At 39.2% G+C, this 15,312-nt stretch overlaps 2 protein-coding genes across 3 annotated transcripts; both read left to right on the forward strand.

Annotated features, from left to right (window-relative positions):
- Positions 1-609: 609 nt before the first annotated feature.
- Positions 610-10,356, forward strand: LOC6567765 (transforming growth factor-beta-induced protein ig-h3). 2 transcript variants are annotated; one of them, XM_001994191.3, is made up of 9 exons: positions 610-652; positions 1,065-1,178; positions 4,721-5,073; positions 5,137-5,278; positions 7,618-7,809; positions 7,909-8,194; positions 8,254-8,725; positions 8,895-9,577; positions 9,647-10,356. In XM_001994191.3, exons 2-9 carry the CDS (start codon positions 1,114-1,116, stop codon positions 10,136-10,138), a joined length of 2,685 nt encoding a protein of 894 aa, XP_001994227.1. In that variant the 5' UTR covers positions 610-652; positions 1,065-1,113; the 3' UTR covers positions 10,139-10,356. The 2 variants fall into 2 exon arrangements, with proteins under 2 accessions (XP_001994227.1, XP_032595656.1); XM_032739765.2 differs by having other exon boundaries at positions 614-652; positions 4,937-5,073.
- A 1,538-nt stretch (positions 10,357-11,894) lies between these two features.
- Positions 11,895-14,731, forward strand: LOC6567764 (L-galactose dehydrogenase). Its single transcript, XM_001994190.3, has 4 exons — positions 11,895-12,270; positions 12,339-12,780; positions 13,667-14,040; positions 14,481-14,731. The coding sequence occupies exons 1-4, from the start codon at positions 12,125-12,127 to the stop codon at positions 14,563-14,565; spliced, it is 1,047 nt and encodes a 348-aa protein (XP_001994226.1). The 5' UTR covers positions 11,895-12,124; the 3' UTR covers positions 14,566-14,731.
- Positions 14,732-15,312: the final 581 nt, after the last annotated feature.

Here is a 15,312-nt window from a genome sequence, read left to right on the forward strand (position 1 = left end):
AAACAATCTCTACTCACAGAGTACTTACACGTGTGTGTGTGTGTGCTCAATACAACACACTAGTACTGCACAATAGAACAGTTTTCAAATATAATTTCAGCGGACTTTTAATAAGGCACCGAAGATGAGTGTAAAGCAATAATGTTTGTGGAATAACCGAAGACAAATGCGCATTTGAATAGAACACCCATTAGACAAACAGGTAGTCGCACATGATGCTGCCTGTACCTGTGTACCAGAGGTACTCATAGAATTTTTGCACCTAATTGTGATTTAATAATCAGAGTTAATGAGCAGAGCAGAGGAAATACATTCGTCATGCAACACTAAAGAATTGCGTGTTGTGCAGTGTAAACAGTTATCACTGTCGCGCACTTTCACAATTATTATACGCATTTCGCATTTGACGAGCCGAAATGTTCTCTGTGGCCCAGCAGAGAGCGACAGCTGTTCGCTGCTTAGAGCCGAAGCTCAAGCCGGCAATCATACAAATGCCGCTCTCTCTCTCTCTCTCTCGCTAAGCGCTTCGCTGCGACAGCTGTGATCTCAGCTTATAAATAGCAGACGGAGTGCGTTCTAAGCCAGTTACATTTCGACTGCCGCTCTAAACGTCTACATCGTCTCAGCAACTCGAACAATCGAACAGTAAATTGTTAGTATTCGTGTGTGTGTGTGTGTACGTGTGAGTGAGTGTGAGTGTGAGTGAAGAGGATTCATAAGTGGCGACTTGCTTGGATGAAAATGTTATGTGTGTCAATTTTGCAAGACAATACGAATACAGCAGAGAGTAATTCAACGAAACGAAACGATTGACGTTGCAATTATCACATGAGGACAGTGGAAATTTTTCTTCTATTACAACAAATAACAACTGTCCAAACTCACCTACATTTTCCCTCAGACAGCTTGCCGTGGAAAACCAGTATTTTCTGTTTTATATTTTGTCCCAGTCAGTCACAGCTGGTCCATTCGCATCAGTGAAACTCTGTGCATTTCTTCATTACATTAACTTTCTGTTTATTATTGTTGTTGTTATTGTTGTTTATGTTTTTTATGTTTTCTAGCTACAAAGTGTGTATTTCGTATTTGAGACAAATACATATTGTGACAAAGATGCTGAGACTCTGGGCATGCCTGCTCCTAGTCTGTGCCGCTCGAGCGGTGCCATTCTACAGCGAGTAAGTAAAAAAAGGAAAATGAAAAAAAAAATACATTTACAAATTATTTATGTTTGTGTGTGTGTGGTTTTTGTGTGTTGGTCATTTTGCATTGCAAATTTCATGCATATTTCATATCGTTTTTGCAGCAAGCTTTTGCTTGCTTTTGATTTGTCCATTTCAATCATACCTAACGAATATTGGCAAATTATTGCCACAAAATCAGGATTTATAATATTTCTAAATGTAGGTTAATTCATTTAAAACTCTATTAACTGATGTTTAACATTGGCGTGCTAAGTGAATACAAATTTATGACTGTTATTAATTTATCACGTATCGTACCATCAAATATAATACAAATCCTCTCGCACCCTCAATTTGGTCTATGAATTCAACTTTGGCTTTATTTACTTTCCCAATCGTGGATAATGCATGCCTTTTTTACAGCGTCTTCTCCAATTCAGCTTGCTTTTACCTAGATTCTTCGTCAGGCAACTCCTTCTGCATATATGCCAAGTGAACATTCCCGGCATTTAGCAACCTCTTCGCATATTGTTCCAACCACACTCCGTGCACTTTAAATATTGACATGTCAACTCCAACGTTTGTTTTTTATGGTTTAGCAAATCATAAAAACTCACCTAATTGGCAGTTTAGTTTTTTTTATGACATTTGTTCTAGCAGCGTATTTGCTTGTTTGCTCAAATTTCACCATTTGCAACATTAACTTCGTAAACAAAAGCGCGTTAAGCGAATTCGCAAATAGCTGAGCAAAAAAAAAATTGAGTCTACCGCAAAAGAACACAAAACGTAGCAAAAATTTAAAATAAATACACATAAACACGCACATATGTATATATTTGTATATATATATATCTGAAAATGCGGAAAGAAAGCCAAATCAGTGTGATGACCTCAATTTTACATCTGCGTGCACAAAAATTCCCTCTGTTGTGAAGGGTGTTTGACCGTAAGCATACCCAGTATTGTTGGCATTTCCCAACTACTTGAAACTTCGTTTCCAGTGCAACTGCCGTTTGGTGGTTACAGTGTAACAAGGAGATTGTTCCGTAGAGGGTTACGTGGCGAGAATCTCGTCCAAATATCGCCGCCGAGCACATTTAACCCTGCAGTTAAAGTTTTTGCGAAAGCCATTGCACAAATAACAGCAGCAACCAGCAAGAGCAAGAGCAACACCAAACCAAACTAACCATTCCGATGAGAACAATGCAGTTTCAAAGTGGGTCATCGACTTTAGGGCATCCGCCAGAGATGGCGATGCAAATGCAGTCACGGGATTTGACAGCTGATTGTTGCTCGTATCTTAGGATCGTTGCTTGCTGCTTGCTGCTTGTTGTTTGTGGCATGTCTGGGCCGTTTTACACTTGGCTGACTACAGCGAGCAACCTTAAAAAACCAAAAAAAAAATAAATAAGCTGTTGGCCCCTTAACTATTTAGTTGTACTTGTTTAACAACTTGAACACCGCCCTCACTCATTTTAACATTCATTAGTAAACTCCGCCAAAAAAAGCATAAAAAACAAAAGAAAATTGCCCTTTGACAACTCATTAGCTGCAATTTTTAGAGTCACAAACACCCTAATTTAATGCGCTGTCGGCAATTTTAAAGACCCTAAACTGGGTCAAAAAGCGACTGCTGCTATCCACAGTGTAACCGGGTTGGTTCTCCAAATTGTTTATTTTATTCCATGGTAGATGGTTTTAAACCTTTGCTCATCGACTATAACCAATAACTTTCGCTGTGCTTTTTTCTTTTTTAATTTTATATTTATTTATGTGTCCCTTCTTTGAAAATGTTTACGTTTTGCATTCGACATGCATCTCATTCAAATACAAACGGAAAATTTTCAGAAGTTGTTTTGTGTTTGTTTAATTATAAGTTTTACGAGTGTTCGAATCCATTTTACACGAGTTTCAATTAACACAAATTGAGTTTCAATAAAGTAAGAAACAAAACTCGTCTCAATAGAAAACATGATTGTTTATTTGAAGCACGATCAGATTTGTAGAAAAAAATGAGTTAAGAAATTGAACACGTTTATGTGTTTTGATAATTAATCAATTGACCCCAGTATTAAATAACAATTTTATTAGAAACTTAAAACTGCAAGTAACTCATCAATTTCTAATAGCAATGTGTTAAAAATAGGAAAATAACAATTTCTTCAGCTTCACACTGTAAATCTCTGCATATTTACTTGAGAAAGTGAAAGAGTTTTTATTTGTTTATTTTTTTATTTATTTTTTTGGTAACCCGATTTGCAATTTACTTGAAAACAGTTGTTAACCATTCTGCTTGAAGTTTCTCCTCTCGTTAAGTTTATGGTTAGGTGTTGAGTCGCTGTTTGAACTACCAAATGTCAGCAAGTCCAAGCCAAGTTGAAGTCGGCTTAAACATCAGTTCGTGATATGCTCGACACACATACATTTATTTCAAATAAAGACGACTCGTCGTCTTTCAATTCCTCGTTCAAGAAGCGAGTCCGTGACTCATGCCACAAGATAAAGATGTTATAAAAAAAATAAAAAAACAGTAACAATAACCTTACCAGAACTCTCAGAAAACTCGCCGCTAACTGAGCGTGGCTACCATTAAAAATTTGTTATGTTTGCCATATTATATATATATAATATATATATATATATATCATTTTTTTATATTATGTATTTTTTTAATTGACTTCCGCGTTGGGCATTTTTAATGAACGCGATAAACATAAAAGGTCCAGAAGAGTTTACAAAGACACAAATTTATATATATTTTTTTGAATATTTATATATACACATAAATGTATGTGGGTGTATATAGCAAAAGTCAGCTAACAAAAGCATTTGTTATTGTTTTTATTTTTTTTATTATTATTTTTCTTTTGTCAATAGAAAGCTGTCTGACATTTGTTTGCACAAAGCGTGCGCGTGACTCATTCGAAGAAGTTTTGGCTGCCCAAATATTTTGTAGGTGTTTTCTTCTTTTTTTTGGTAGTATTTATTGCCAAACACTAAAAAAACGAGAGACATAAATCCAGTTTGATTAATAATATTGTTTGTTCTATTGTTGCTTTAATTTTTTGGGGGAATTTTGGCAAATTTGCCAAGTCCAAAAAAGAAGGTGATTTTCATTTGATTTTTATGGAATTAGCTGTTGAGTTAATGAAGTCAGGTAATTAGTATGCGGCTCACAGAAATGCTGCGCAAAACAATTACTAAACAATGAGCACGATCAGTCCGTATACTATATACTATATATATATATATATACTATATACGTTATACTATATATAGGGAGAATGTCGGGCCTGGCCGGAGCTTCTTTTATGTGCGAAACAATGGCTGGCATATGAATTATGGTGGGGCATGAAGGAACTTTGGGCTTAGTTAGACTCTGGTGTGGATTTTGCATGAAATGGCACAAAACACAGCACAGCTCAGCACACCACACACACATATACACACACACACACATACACACACACACACATACACACACTAACCGATACTCTGCGTCACCACCCCTGCTTCTTCCCACTGCTCATCGACAGCTTTATGCAACATTTAACACGACCATTACCGCTGCATCGCACGCTGTTTGCGCCCATACCATTTGCACCACTAGCACCGCTAGAACCACTACACGCTCAGCCGTCCGAGCGTGTGGCGAGCGTTTGGGCAGCGCCCCCGCCCGTCCCGCTAACGGCACAGCATTCACGCCACCACCAAGCCACCTTAGCTAATGCGCCCCTGTTGCCAATCTTCAGTAGCAACTTTGGCAGCGATGGCATCACCGACACGGAGTTTGTGCCCCTCGAGCAGCAGCAGCATTCGCAAGCTCGCCAGGATGTGGCAGCAGCAGCCGCAGCTGCCTCCACCCAGGGCTTGCACCCGAAGCCGTTCAGTAAGTTCTCTGAATTAATTAAATGGAAACTCCTTAATAAGATTGGTAAACTGTTTCGCACAGATGTCGATGCCATCACCACGGATGTGAATTCACCCAATCCGGCTATATTCTTCCAGCAATCATTCCCCTTCTTTGGCAATGACTTCATCAACTCTTTTGGTGGCTTCGGATTCGGCAACACCCAGGAGCCATGGTGGAAGGGGTGAGTGCAATATTATATATATCAAGTCTTTATATAAGCTACAAATATAATAAAGATTTATTCTACGACTTAAATTAAAAAATTATACAACATGTTTTAGAAAATAAAGCATAAAAATAACATCAAAATGACTTATTCAAATTTTGCCAAGTGCTTTTTCTAAGACATTTATTTGACACATAAAAATAGCTAATGATGATGATCGATCTGTATTCTAGATTCTATGACGTAAGGGTTTAGTTGAAATTCCGTTCAGGAATTAACCAACTCATTTCGATTATCTAGAATTATTTTAGACAATAAATTAACCAACATTTTAATAATAAAATGAGAATTGATGAGGATTAAAACTGAATTAAATATTGTATTTATCTGTAGCATAAAGACATCTTGTTGGCTAAGCCCAATAAAGGTGTAAGTAAAGAAAGATACATTTCAAATTGATTTAAATCCAGTGAACATGTTTCAGTTTTCAACGGAATTAGTCTTGATGGAGTGTCACAGAGCAAAGTTTGCAGCTGGCGACTTTGAAACTCCCGAATATATATCTCGACCTTGGCGAGGCTAAGCTCTAAGTTCTTAACAAATATATAAATAAATGTCAATTGTGTAATTTGCTCGCTGAGACAAATAGAATACTAATTAGGTGTTCTCTATTCTGGTAAACAGAAATAATATTGTGTATACAAATCGCTCAAGCTTTGTGTTTCAGCTTTCAGCTGCTTCAAAGTAGCCTCCTAAAGTAGTTTTTTTTTGTTAATATTCCAAATCTCTTATAAGTCGCAGAGCATTTTCGCTATGGTCAGTCGATTTGTTTTCTTTCCCAATCGCTGCACACGACTGATTTCGACGTTCTCTTGGCATTTGGCAATTAGAGACAAGCACAATGTCAAGTTCATTTGGGCCATTAAATGTGATTTTGATTTGTAATGTCTCTTGACTTATCCAAGCCAAGCCAAGCCAAGCCACAAAACATGCATAATTTTCTATTTTAATAACTTTTTTAATTTGAAATGCGATTAATTGCTGCTAACAATAATGGCGATTTGACCATACACTTGAACGCATGTGCAACAGGTGCTTGGACAAAATTGGTCGACTCGGCTTCAAGTTGCCCCGGCGATTTCTCTTTTAATTGGTCTGTCAGTAACTTGATTGGATATATATTTATTTTTATATTTTAACTGCACTATATATAATGCACTCTATATAAGTACATATATATGTATAAATATAGATGTCGTTTGCACTTTGCTAAATTGTTATTAAAGCGAAATTGTGAAATCAACTAATCGTGTACTCATTGCATGATGTGTTTTTCTTTTATTTTTGCTGAACCGAGAACGAAAGTCAGACGCAGCAATTGATAAATTAGCGCTAAACGTAAATAAATACAACATATATATATATATATATATATATGCTTATATACCCATGGATATATAGTACACATTTGCGAGCCGAGAATTTTCGAAAACTATGCCCACACAATGGGGTCTCTCTGTGGTGCACACATTCAAATAATTGAATTGAAGGCAGGCAAAGCTGTTAGGCTGTTAATTCTATGCAGCTATATAGCTACGAGTATATAGTATAATTCATACTCAACCCAACGAACAACCCATCTAACTACTATTGCTACAAAACTTATCTATATGCGAATTGGCAACGCAAACATTCATCAGTGCCCACATTGATGTGGCAGATAACAACTACTCATGGGGTGCTGACTAACTGTAATATCGCATTCATAGTGTCAGCACGGGTCTACTATAAAAGTCTATTGACTTCTGATTTGCAAGTCTGCACATTGAACAATGTATTAGCAAGTCAGAAAATGAGACTACCAAACTATAATAATTGAAAGGAATTGCCAGCAATGGAATTTAGCTATTTGCTAGAACAGAGTTGGATAAGCGTATAAATTTTCGAGAAAAAATTCGAGAATGCTTTTGTTTAACCAATGAATGAATGTTATTTTTAGTTTAGGTATATTAAATATATTGATATAATTTATTATTATAAATGACATAATAATACTAATAATTAAGCAAAACATCTGATTCCTTTAAATAGAAAGTAAAGATACAACACTTGAACTGGTGCCAGTAAAAAGCATATTTAAATTATAAAAACAGGTCATCAAACAATAAGCAATTAATTAATAGCTTTTAATTTAATAATTTAGATTTTTAAACAGTTTAAGCTCTGCTATAATCCATGAATACTTCCTAAATATAATGTTGCTGTTGTTCATGTAATTCTCGTATATCTTCTGTAAAAGAAAACTCGATGATTAGCAAAGAAAATTGATTTGAGATTTGTACATTTCTTCGCAGACCCAATGTGTGCACCGAGAAGGAGGAAAACGAAGGCGCAAACGCGGAAACCGATGGTGATGACACCGTTGACAGCTTCGGTCAGGAACGTGATGGGGCTGGAAGCGAAGTGCGTTCGCCGCTCTTTGGCCAGTTCCACTTCAGCGTGAACTCCTGCTTCGAGAAACCCAACAAGCACGTCTGCACCAAGATGTAAGTGGGGCAACAGCGATAATAATCATAGCGTTGCTTATGCCACATGATCGATTGATTCACTGATTCATTAATTCATTGACTCATTTTTCTGCGCAGCGTCAATCAAAATGGCAAGAAGAAGACGCTGACAATGACACGTCAATGCTGCCACGGCTATGGTCGTCCACGGAACGCCGACTTCACCACACCCTGCGAGAAGATCGAGATCAAGGATATCGAAGCCACCGCCGCCGATATGGGCGCCAAGCAGTTCATCGAGAGTGCCAAGAGTGCCGGCCAGCTGGGCGACATGCTCGCCAGCGGCAGCGGCAAGAAGGTAACGATCTTTGCGCCCATCGATGCCGCCTTCCAGGAGTACCGCGGCCAGCATCAGCAGGAGAACGTGAGTAGCAATTACAAGGGTTGCATCTGTTTGATTAACCTACAGTGAGATTCGCTTAGAATGTGGATGATGGCAAGGCCGATGCAACGGGAAAGTCGTCGATTTACAAGCTGCACTCGGTGCTCGGCGAGGTTCAGCTGGAGGATGTGCCCAACGAGAAGCTGCTGCAGAGTGAGCTGCCCGGCCAGAAGATACGCATCAATAGCTATCAATTGCCGCCGGCACTCGGCCTGGAGCCCTATCGCTATGCAGCCAATTGTGTGCCCATTGAGAAGCACGACAAGCTCTCGGAGCAGGCACTGATCCACACACTCGGTGGCGTGCTCAAGCCCCTGACCAAAAACGTTATGGATCTGATACGTGAGCGCGCCGATATGTCCATCATGCGCACCGTGCTGGAGAAGACGAACATCAGTGCCCTGCTGGAGGCGGACAAGCCAGTCACCATCTTTGTGCCCACGGATGCGGCCTTCGACAAGCTGGAACCCCATCTGCGACGTGCCCTGAAGGAAGGACGCGGCTGTGCCTCCAGTGAGTAGCATTTGTTTTAAAACTCCCGTCAATACCACTCTGAAAAGAAGAAAGAGCACAGTTTAATTGGAGATATATTTTTAATATTTATAAGCCTATTTATACTTCAGCAAAGTTGTTATTTATTAGCGAAATAATATATATTTTTCTTCCGACTCTCCCCGCACAGATATACTGAAGAATCACATTTTGGATCTGACCTTCTGTTCGCTGGCGACGCTGCCCGGTGCCAAGACTACCGCCTACAACCTGCTGGGTGAGCCACTGCTGCTCAATCGCACCCAAAGTGCCCAGAATCAGAGCGAGGAGGCCACGATCTACATTAACAAAGTCGCTAAGATTGTGGATGCTGATATTATGGGCACAAATGGAGTACTCCATGTGATTGACACCATTCTGCCCACCGAATCGGCGCTGCCTATGACCACTTTGATGACGCAGAAGAATCTAACAATTTTCAAGGGTCTTCTGGAGGCATCTGGCTTCGATGATCGGTTCGATGACATGGACAATGTCACAATCTTTGCGCCCACGGACAAGGCGATGCAGAAATCGGAATGGGCACGTCTGCTTGCCGAGCAACCGGGTTCACTGAGGAATAACGCAGACTTGATGGAGTTCCTCAACTATCATGTGATCAAGCCGATGATCAAGACCTGTGATCTGGCAGAGAGTTCGTTGCCGACTTTGGAGGGCGGAAATGTTCGCCTCAATCTGTACTCCACCCATGCTCTCTTCTCGGACGTAATGAACCGGGCCACCGTCAACTGTGCCCGCCTGGTCCACTTCGATGACGAGAGCTGCGGCTCCGTGCTGCATCAGGTGGATCGTCCCCTCACAGTGCCCAAGACGGTAAGATTCGACAATAACAAGTACAAGAACTAGTCGAATTAATGCTAATCTTTCTTTTGCGCCGCTTAGAATCTGCTTAAATCGCTGGAGGCCAATCCCAACTATAGCAAATTCCTGGAGCTGGTGCGCAAGGCCAACTTGACCCATCTGCTGGCCAATGAATCCGACAGCTTTACGCTGCTGGTGCCCAAGAACGATGTGTTCGAGGAGTTCAGCGAATCGAACGAATCGAAGGCGTCACAGAGCCAGTCCGATCTCGTCGCACTCGTGAAGACGCACATCGTCAACGATGTTGTGTGCTGTGCTGGCATCATACCGACCAATTGGCCATTCGTTCGCTCGATCGAGTCGATCTCGGGTCAGCATCTACGCATCACTCGCGATCGCCGGCCCAAGATCGAGAATGCTGGTGTCACCAAATGCGATGTGATCGCCACCAATGGCATTCTGCACGAGATCAACGACATCATTGTGGCCCGGCCCGTGCAGCAGAATCGTCGACCACAGCTGGTGCCCGGCAGCTATCAGCCACAAGGCCACGAGTTTGAGGGCTTCTTCTAAAGATCGATGTTCTTGAGTCGATCATCTTTCTCTCTGTTTTGTGTGTATCTCTTTCTTTGTCTGCAACATATGCATATACAAGTATATATATATACATATAAATATATTTATATTATTTTATAATTATTTGTCAATGATTGGACACTCACATGAAGCAACTAATATCTGCACTTGCAAATCTCCCTGATAAATAAAATACATAGTTTTACACAAACAAATATACACTTGGTAAATATTTAAAAATGATTGATAAGTGAACAGATTAATAATTAAAAATATAAGCGCACTTATAAATTTCTTAAACAGCTCTGGAACTTCTAGCTCACAGTTTAACGGTATATATACAAAAACTGAATTGATTGGAATCACTTTCCAATAGCCAAGAATTCACTTGATAAGAGCAAAAGAAAACCGAAAATATAAGTTTTGCTTAAAACATTTATTTTTGTTGCTTGTGGAAAGAAAGGGACTAAAATCTGAAATAGTGAAATATTTCTACACTTTTAGTATAAACGATACAGAGCAAGATGTGAAGAAACTGAACTGATTAGTAAACTTCAACAATATGTTTTCAACCTTACAACAAAAAAATAACATTCTAAAAATATCCCTTCACTAATACGTTCGAAGCGTATTAAAGAGAGAGGGAGAGAGAAAGAGAACGCGAACTTTATAAGACAATGCTTCGAAAGTATATAAGAGATAGACTTTCCATTTGGCTCGCACCAACTCGCTCAACGTTCTTATCGCTTGAGTTAAATGAAAAACAAAAATGCATCGCTTTTTATACATAAATGAGCACAGATAAGGCATAAGCAATGCATCGAATGCGAGAATGTTTTAATATATTCCAGGCTTTTCCATTGCAAGTCACACTTGAACAGAGACAGTCTAGCACACTTTCAGCTTCCACAATGACCTGCAGATACGTCGGATAGGAGCGCGCCACCGGGTTAAGAGTCAGCACTTTGGCGCTAGGTGGCGCCACCTTAAGCTCTACGATAAGAGTTTGGCGCTGGGATTGGATGATGCAGCTGCCTTCTTGGTGGGCATACCCAATCGTCGTCGACTGCTGAGCAGGAAGCACTCCAATATTTATGCGATAAGTAAGTAATCCGGTTTCGTGCTGCTAATGTTGGGATTGCATTGCATTGCATCACAAGGCACTCATCGAACTTGGCCCATGAGAAGAACCGACTTGGCTTGCAACTCCAACTATCCATTATTTCTCCATCTTTTTTTCTCACAGTGTCTTTAAACATGTTTTATATCATCGATATCGTCTGTATATATTTATATACATGTTGGAATTGCTTCGAGATCAGCTCAATTTCAGCTGCTGCACCAAGAAAAAATTATGTATATAAACATTCTTAATGCAATTAAGCAAAACCAAAAATGATCAGAAATTTCCCTTTTTGTCAAACTGGCGTACTCTTCATTAAAGTTAAGAGTACCTAAGAATATTAAATCTTTAGTAAAGAGAAATGTACCTAAGGGTATTAAAAAACAGAAGTGCTGATAAGCTGATACCGCGTGTAGTAGACTCCCTGAGAATAATCTAATTAGTGAAGTTTCAAGTTTTGCGTTTTAAAAATTATATAAAAGTATACAAAAGAAAATGAACATAATGTTTTATAAATAGTTATATGCTCTTTTCATGCTATGCATTTAACATGCTATGCGAGACATTCTCTTTTATTGCCGGCGTTTGCATTTGCAATAAATGGGCAAACACTTCGCACACACACACACAAGTGTTTGGGAGTTCTCGTCAAGTGAAACGAAAAGTCAACGTTTCTCGTTCAGTATGTTTCATGAGCTCTTGGCAACTAGAAGCGATTCGTGTCGGTTGTGAAATTAATTTTATCGACACGTAAAAATACATGAAATAAAATTGAATCTTTGTGCTTGCTAAACTGAAATTGAAAAAATAAAACACAATTTATAAATACAAATAAAATAAAAGAAGAAAAAAACAATATAATGTCTGGAAGATTGCCAGCCACCTTCGTGAAGGGCTTCCACGATGAGGAGCAAGTGAAGCGCATGGAATACCGCCTTTTCGGAAAAACGGGTCTGGAAATTTCGAAGCTCGCGTTTGGTGCAGGAGTGTTCTGTTCCAACTACAGGTGTGCTTGCAATAAATGATAAATTAAATGAAAAACAGTTTTGTATTTTTTGTGTTATGCTGATGCAGCTTTATGGAGAAGGAGGCAATTCGAACCGTGAACGAGGCGCTCAAGTCTGGCATCAACTACATCGATACGGCGCCCTGGTATGGCCAAGGTCATTCGGAGTCGGTGCTCGGCAAGGCGCTGCAGGATGTGCCCCGATCTGCGTACTATATAGCTACTAAGGTTGGACGCTATCACCAGGACTACGATAACATGTTTGACTTCAGTGCGAAAAAGGTTATCGAGAGCGTCAGCCTGAGTCTGAAGCTGCTTGGCCTGAGCTACGTGGATGTCATCCAGATCCATGACATTGAATTCGCCCCCAACTTGGACATTGTGCTTAATGAGACGCTGCCCGCGCTGGAGCAGCTGGTCAAAGAGGGCAAGGCCCGGCATATAGGCCTATCCGCTTATCCTGTTTCGGTGCTCAAGGAATGCATTTCACGTGCCAACGGCAGATTCCATGTGAGTACACTCTGTGGAAAAAAAAAAAAAATGTAAGCTCATCTCTCGCAAAACAAAAGTTCCACCTGAAAAAAACGTGCAAAAACTGTAGTCGAGTGAGTTGAACTGCACAACCAGCTGTTACATATATATATTTCAAAAGCTTTTGCACATTCAACGCCAATCAGCTGTGAAATTACTCTCAGTTCATATTACCCACACATATGCTGAAGGGCACACGTACATACATACATCTGCATATACTTAACTGAAATCAGCGGCTTGCATTTGCATACATATGTATGTATGTGTGCAGTTGTAGATTTGGTGCGCTGGAGAATACACAGAAACACACACACACATTTACGCTCGCTTCTATTATCATGCTATCCCATTCTCACACATGCACGCGCATATTCATGCGCACAAAAAGTGCTCGAGTGTAATGCGATCAATATGAGTACTATAACTTGTGTATTTCTTATCCGATCTTGATTAAGTTTTGACAGTTGATCAATAATACATCAAATAATATTATGAATAATTCGAAGATCATATGTACTTTTAAAATTGCGACATTTGTGGCTATCAGAAATCGATTTGTATCCATATACATAGATCAGAGAAACGAAGAAGCACCAACAATAATAATTTATATTGTTACATTATATTATTATTAAATTATTTTTTGTACTGTTAAGGAGGACAAACATTTTTAAAGTTACGAAAGATTTCTTCCTATTGGAATACAATTATTTTATTATTCTGAGTTTTGAAAAGAATATTTCAAAATTGAACCCTTTACACTAAATATATTTCGTAATTTAAAAAGAAATATCTGTAAAACATAAGATATTTTTCAGAACATATTTTAATCAAATATTATTTAAAATGTTTAATTTTACAGGTGGTGCTTTCGTATTCCCGTTACACGCTGACTGACAACACTCTACTCGAGTATTTGGACTTCTTGAAATCCCAGAAACTGGGCATCATTTGTGCCGCTGCCCATGGCATGGGTCTGCTCACAAACGAAGGACCACAGTCCTGGCATCCGGCCACCGAGAAGCAGAAGATATCGGCTCTTCAAGCTTCAAACTACTGCAAGGAGCGTGGCGTGGAACTAGGCAAGCTTGCAATGTGGTACACGATGCAGCTGGATGATGTGAGCACCTTTCTGGTTGGCATGCAGACGAGGCAGGTGCTCCAAATGAATTTGGATGCAATTCGCAACGGCCTCAATGAACGGGAGCAGGAAGTGTTGCAGCATCTCAAAGATAAGTGAGTGGCGGTCAAGTTGCATTCGCACTCGATCTCGGAAGTTGACCGAAATTGTGCAACTCGGATACAATGTTACTGTTGCATCATATCCGACTCCATTTCCAGACACACAGATAGAGACACACAGAGACAGAGAGTCGGAGACAGACATTCAATTCACAATCCCAGTCTCCCAATCGGAGTCCGGTTCCATTATATTGTCTTTTATGTGCATAGAGATATTGTCAAACTTGGCCATCGGTGCAGTAGGCAGCCAAACACTCTCTTTCTCTCTCTCTCCGTCTCACTCTCTGTTGCATGTTGTTCAACTTGTTTTAGCTTCACATATCTATAGATTTATGAGTTGATTACTGCAATTGTTCACTTGCGCTTTTTTATCAATTTGCATCTTTACAATGCTTTTCCAATTTCGCGGATCTAACATTTTTCCATATTTTCAGCATCTTGGTGAAGCCTTCACACTGGGAGGGTATCGAAGTGGAAAGATACAGGGCCGCCATGGAAAGAGACAGGGCCGCCGTATAGAGGCGATAGCAATCCCTGTCAATTATTCACACGAAAAGAAAAAAATCAAATATTCATAAACGCAAACTATTATGAACATTTTTAAATCAATCAATTGAAATGTGTCTTAATTAATCTACAAATCAACATTTCAAATAAAACATTTTATATGATTTAATTAAATAAACAGATACCGTTTTTTATTGACTTTTGAACAAGCTTTAAGTTTTATTATTGGGGATTTTTTCGTCGATTGCTGACTAATTTAATAATAATACAATACATTAGCAGTAATTGTTATTTATCGATAACCCTTATCAGAAGTCAGAAATAAACTTATGCTTATATACTCGTACATATATGTTTATTGTTGCATAACCGGATGATAATATAATGCCATATAAATTGTGTACAATTTATGACAAATCTCAAATGTCCAACTAAGTAATTTCCAAAGCTCTGTAAAGTGCTTTTTTTGTTGATTGGCTAAAGGAGACCAAATGTGCAACTTCCACCTTTCGCCGCCATGGTCACCAGCGTGGCACTCAGCTAATTCACTAATTAAGCCTTAATTAACGCAATTGTTTGTAATATCTATTTGTAATATACACATAAAAAATAATAATAAAACAAAAACAAAATCCAAACAAGCCGCATAAATTGCAGGGAGAATCGTCGAAGCGCACAGCGGCGGTGTGGAAAACTGGGAAGTTTAATAACATTTTGAATAATGAATACTCGCAACTGCAACTGCAACAGCGGCAACAA

This window comes from Drosophila grimshawi, unplaced genomic scaffold (assembly GCF_018153295.1).
Source record: "Drosophila grimshawi isolate 15287-2541.00 unplaced genomic scaffold, ASM1815329v1 contig_311, whole genome shotgun sequence".
Classification (NCBI taxonomy): domain Eukaryota; kingdom Metazoa; phylum Arthropoda; class Insecta; order Diptera; family Drosophilidae; genus Drosophila; species Drosophila grimshawi.

Excerpts from the sequence above, each read along its gene's own strand:
- LOC6567765 (XM_001994191.3), top strand. The coding sequence starts at position 1,114 with ATGCTGAGACTCTGGGCATGCCTGCTCCTAGTCTGTGCCGCTCGAGCG. Across the intron at positions 1,179-4,720 it reads GCGGTGCCATTCTACAGCGA|CTTTATGCAACATTTAACAC; the intron begins GTAAGTAAAAAA and ends GCTCATCGACAG. Across the intron at positions 7,810-7,908 it reads AAGCACGTCTGCACCAAGAT|CGTCAATCAAAATGGCAAGA; the intron begins GTAAGTGGGGCA and ends TTTTCTGCGCAG.
- LOC6567764 (XM_001994190.3), top strand. The coding sequence starts at position 12,125 with ATGTCTGGAAGATTGCCAGCCACCTTCGTGAAGGGCTTCCACGATGAG. Across the intron at positions 12,271-12,338 it reads GTGTTCTGTTCCAACTACAG|CTTTATGGAGAAGGAGGCAA; the intron begins GTGTGCTTGCAA and ends ATGCTGATGCAG. Across the intron at positions 12,781-13,666 it reads GTGCCAACGGCAGATTCCAT|GTGGTGCTTTCGTATTCCCG; the intron begins GTGAGTACACTC and ends TTAATTTTACAG.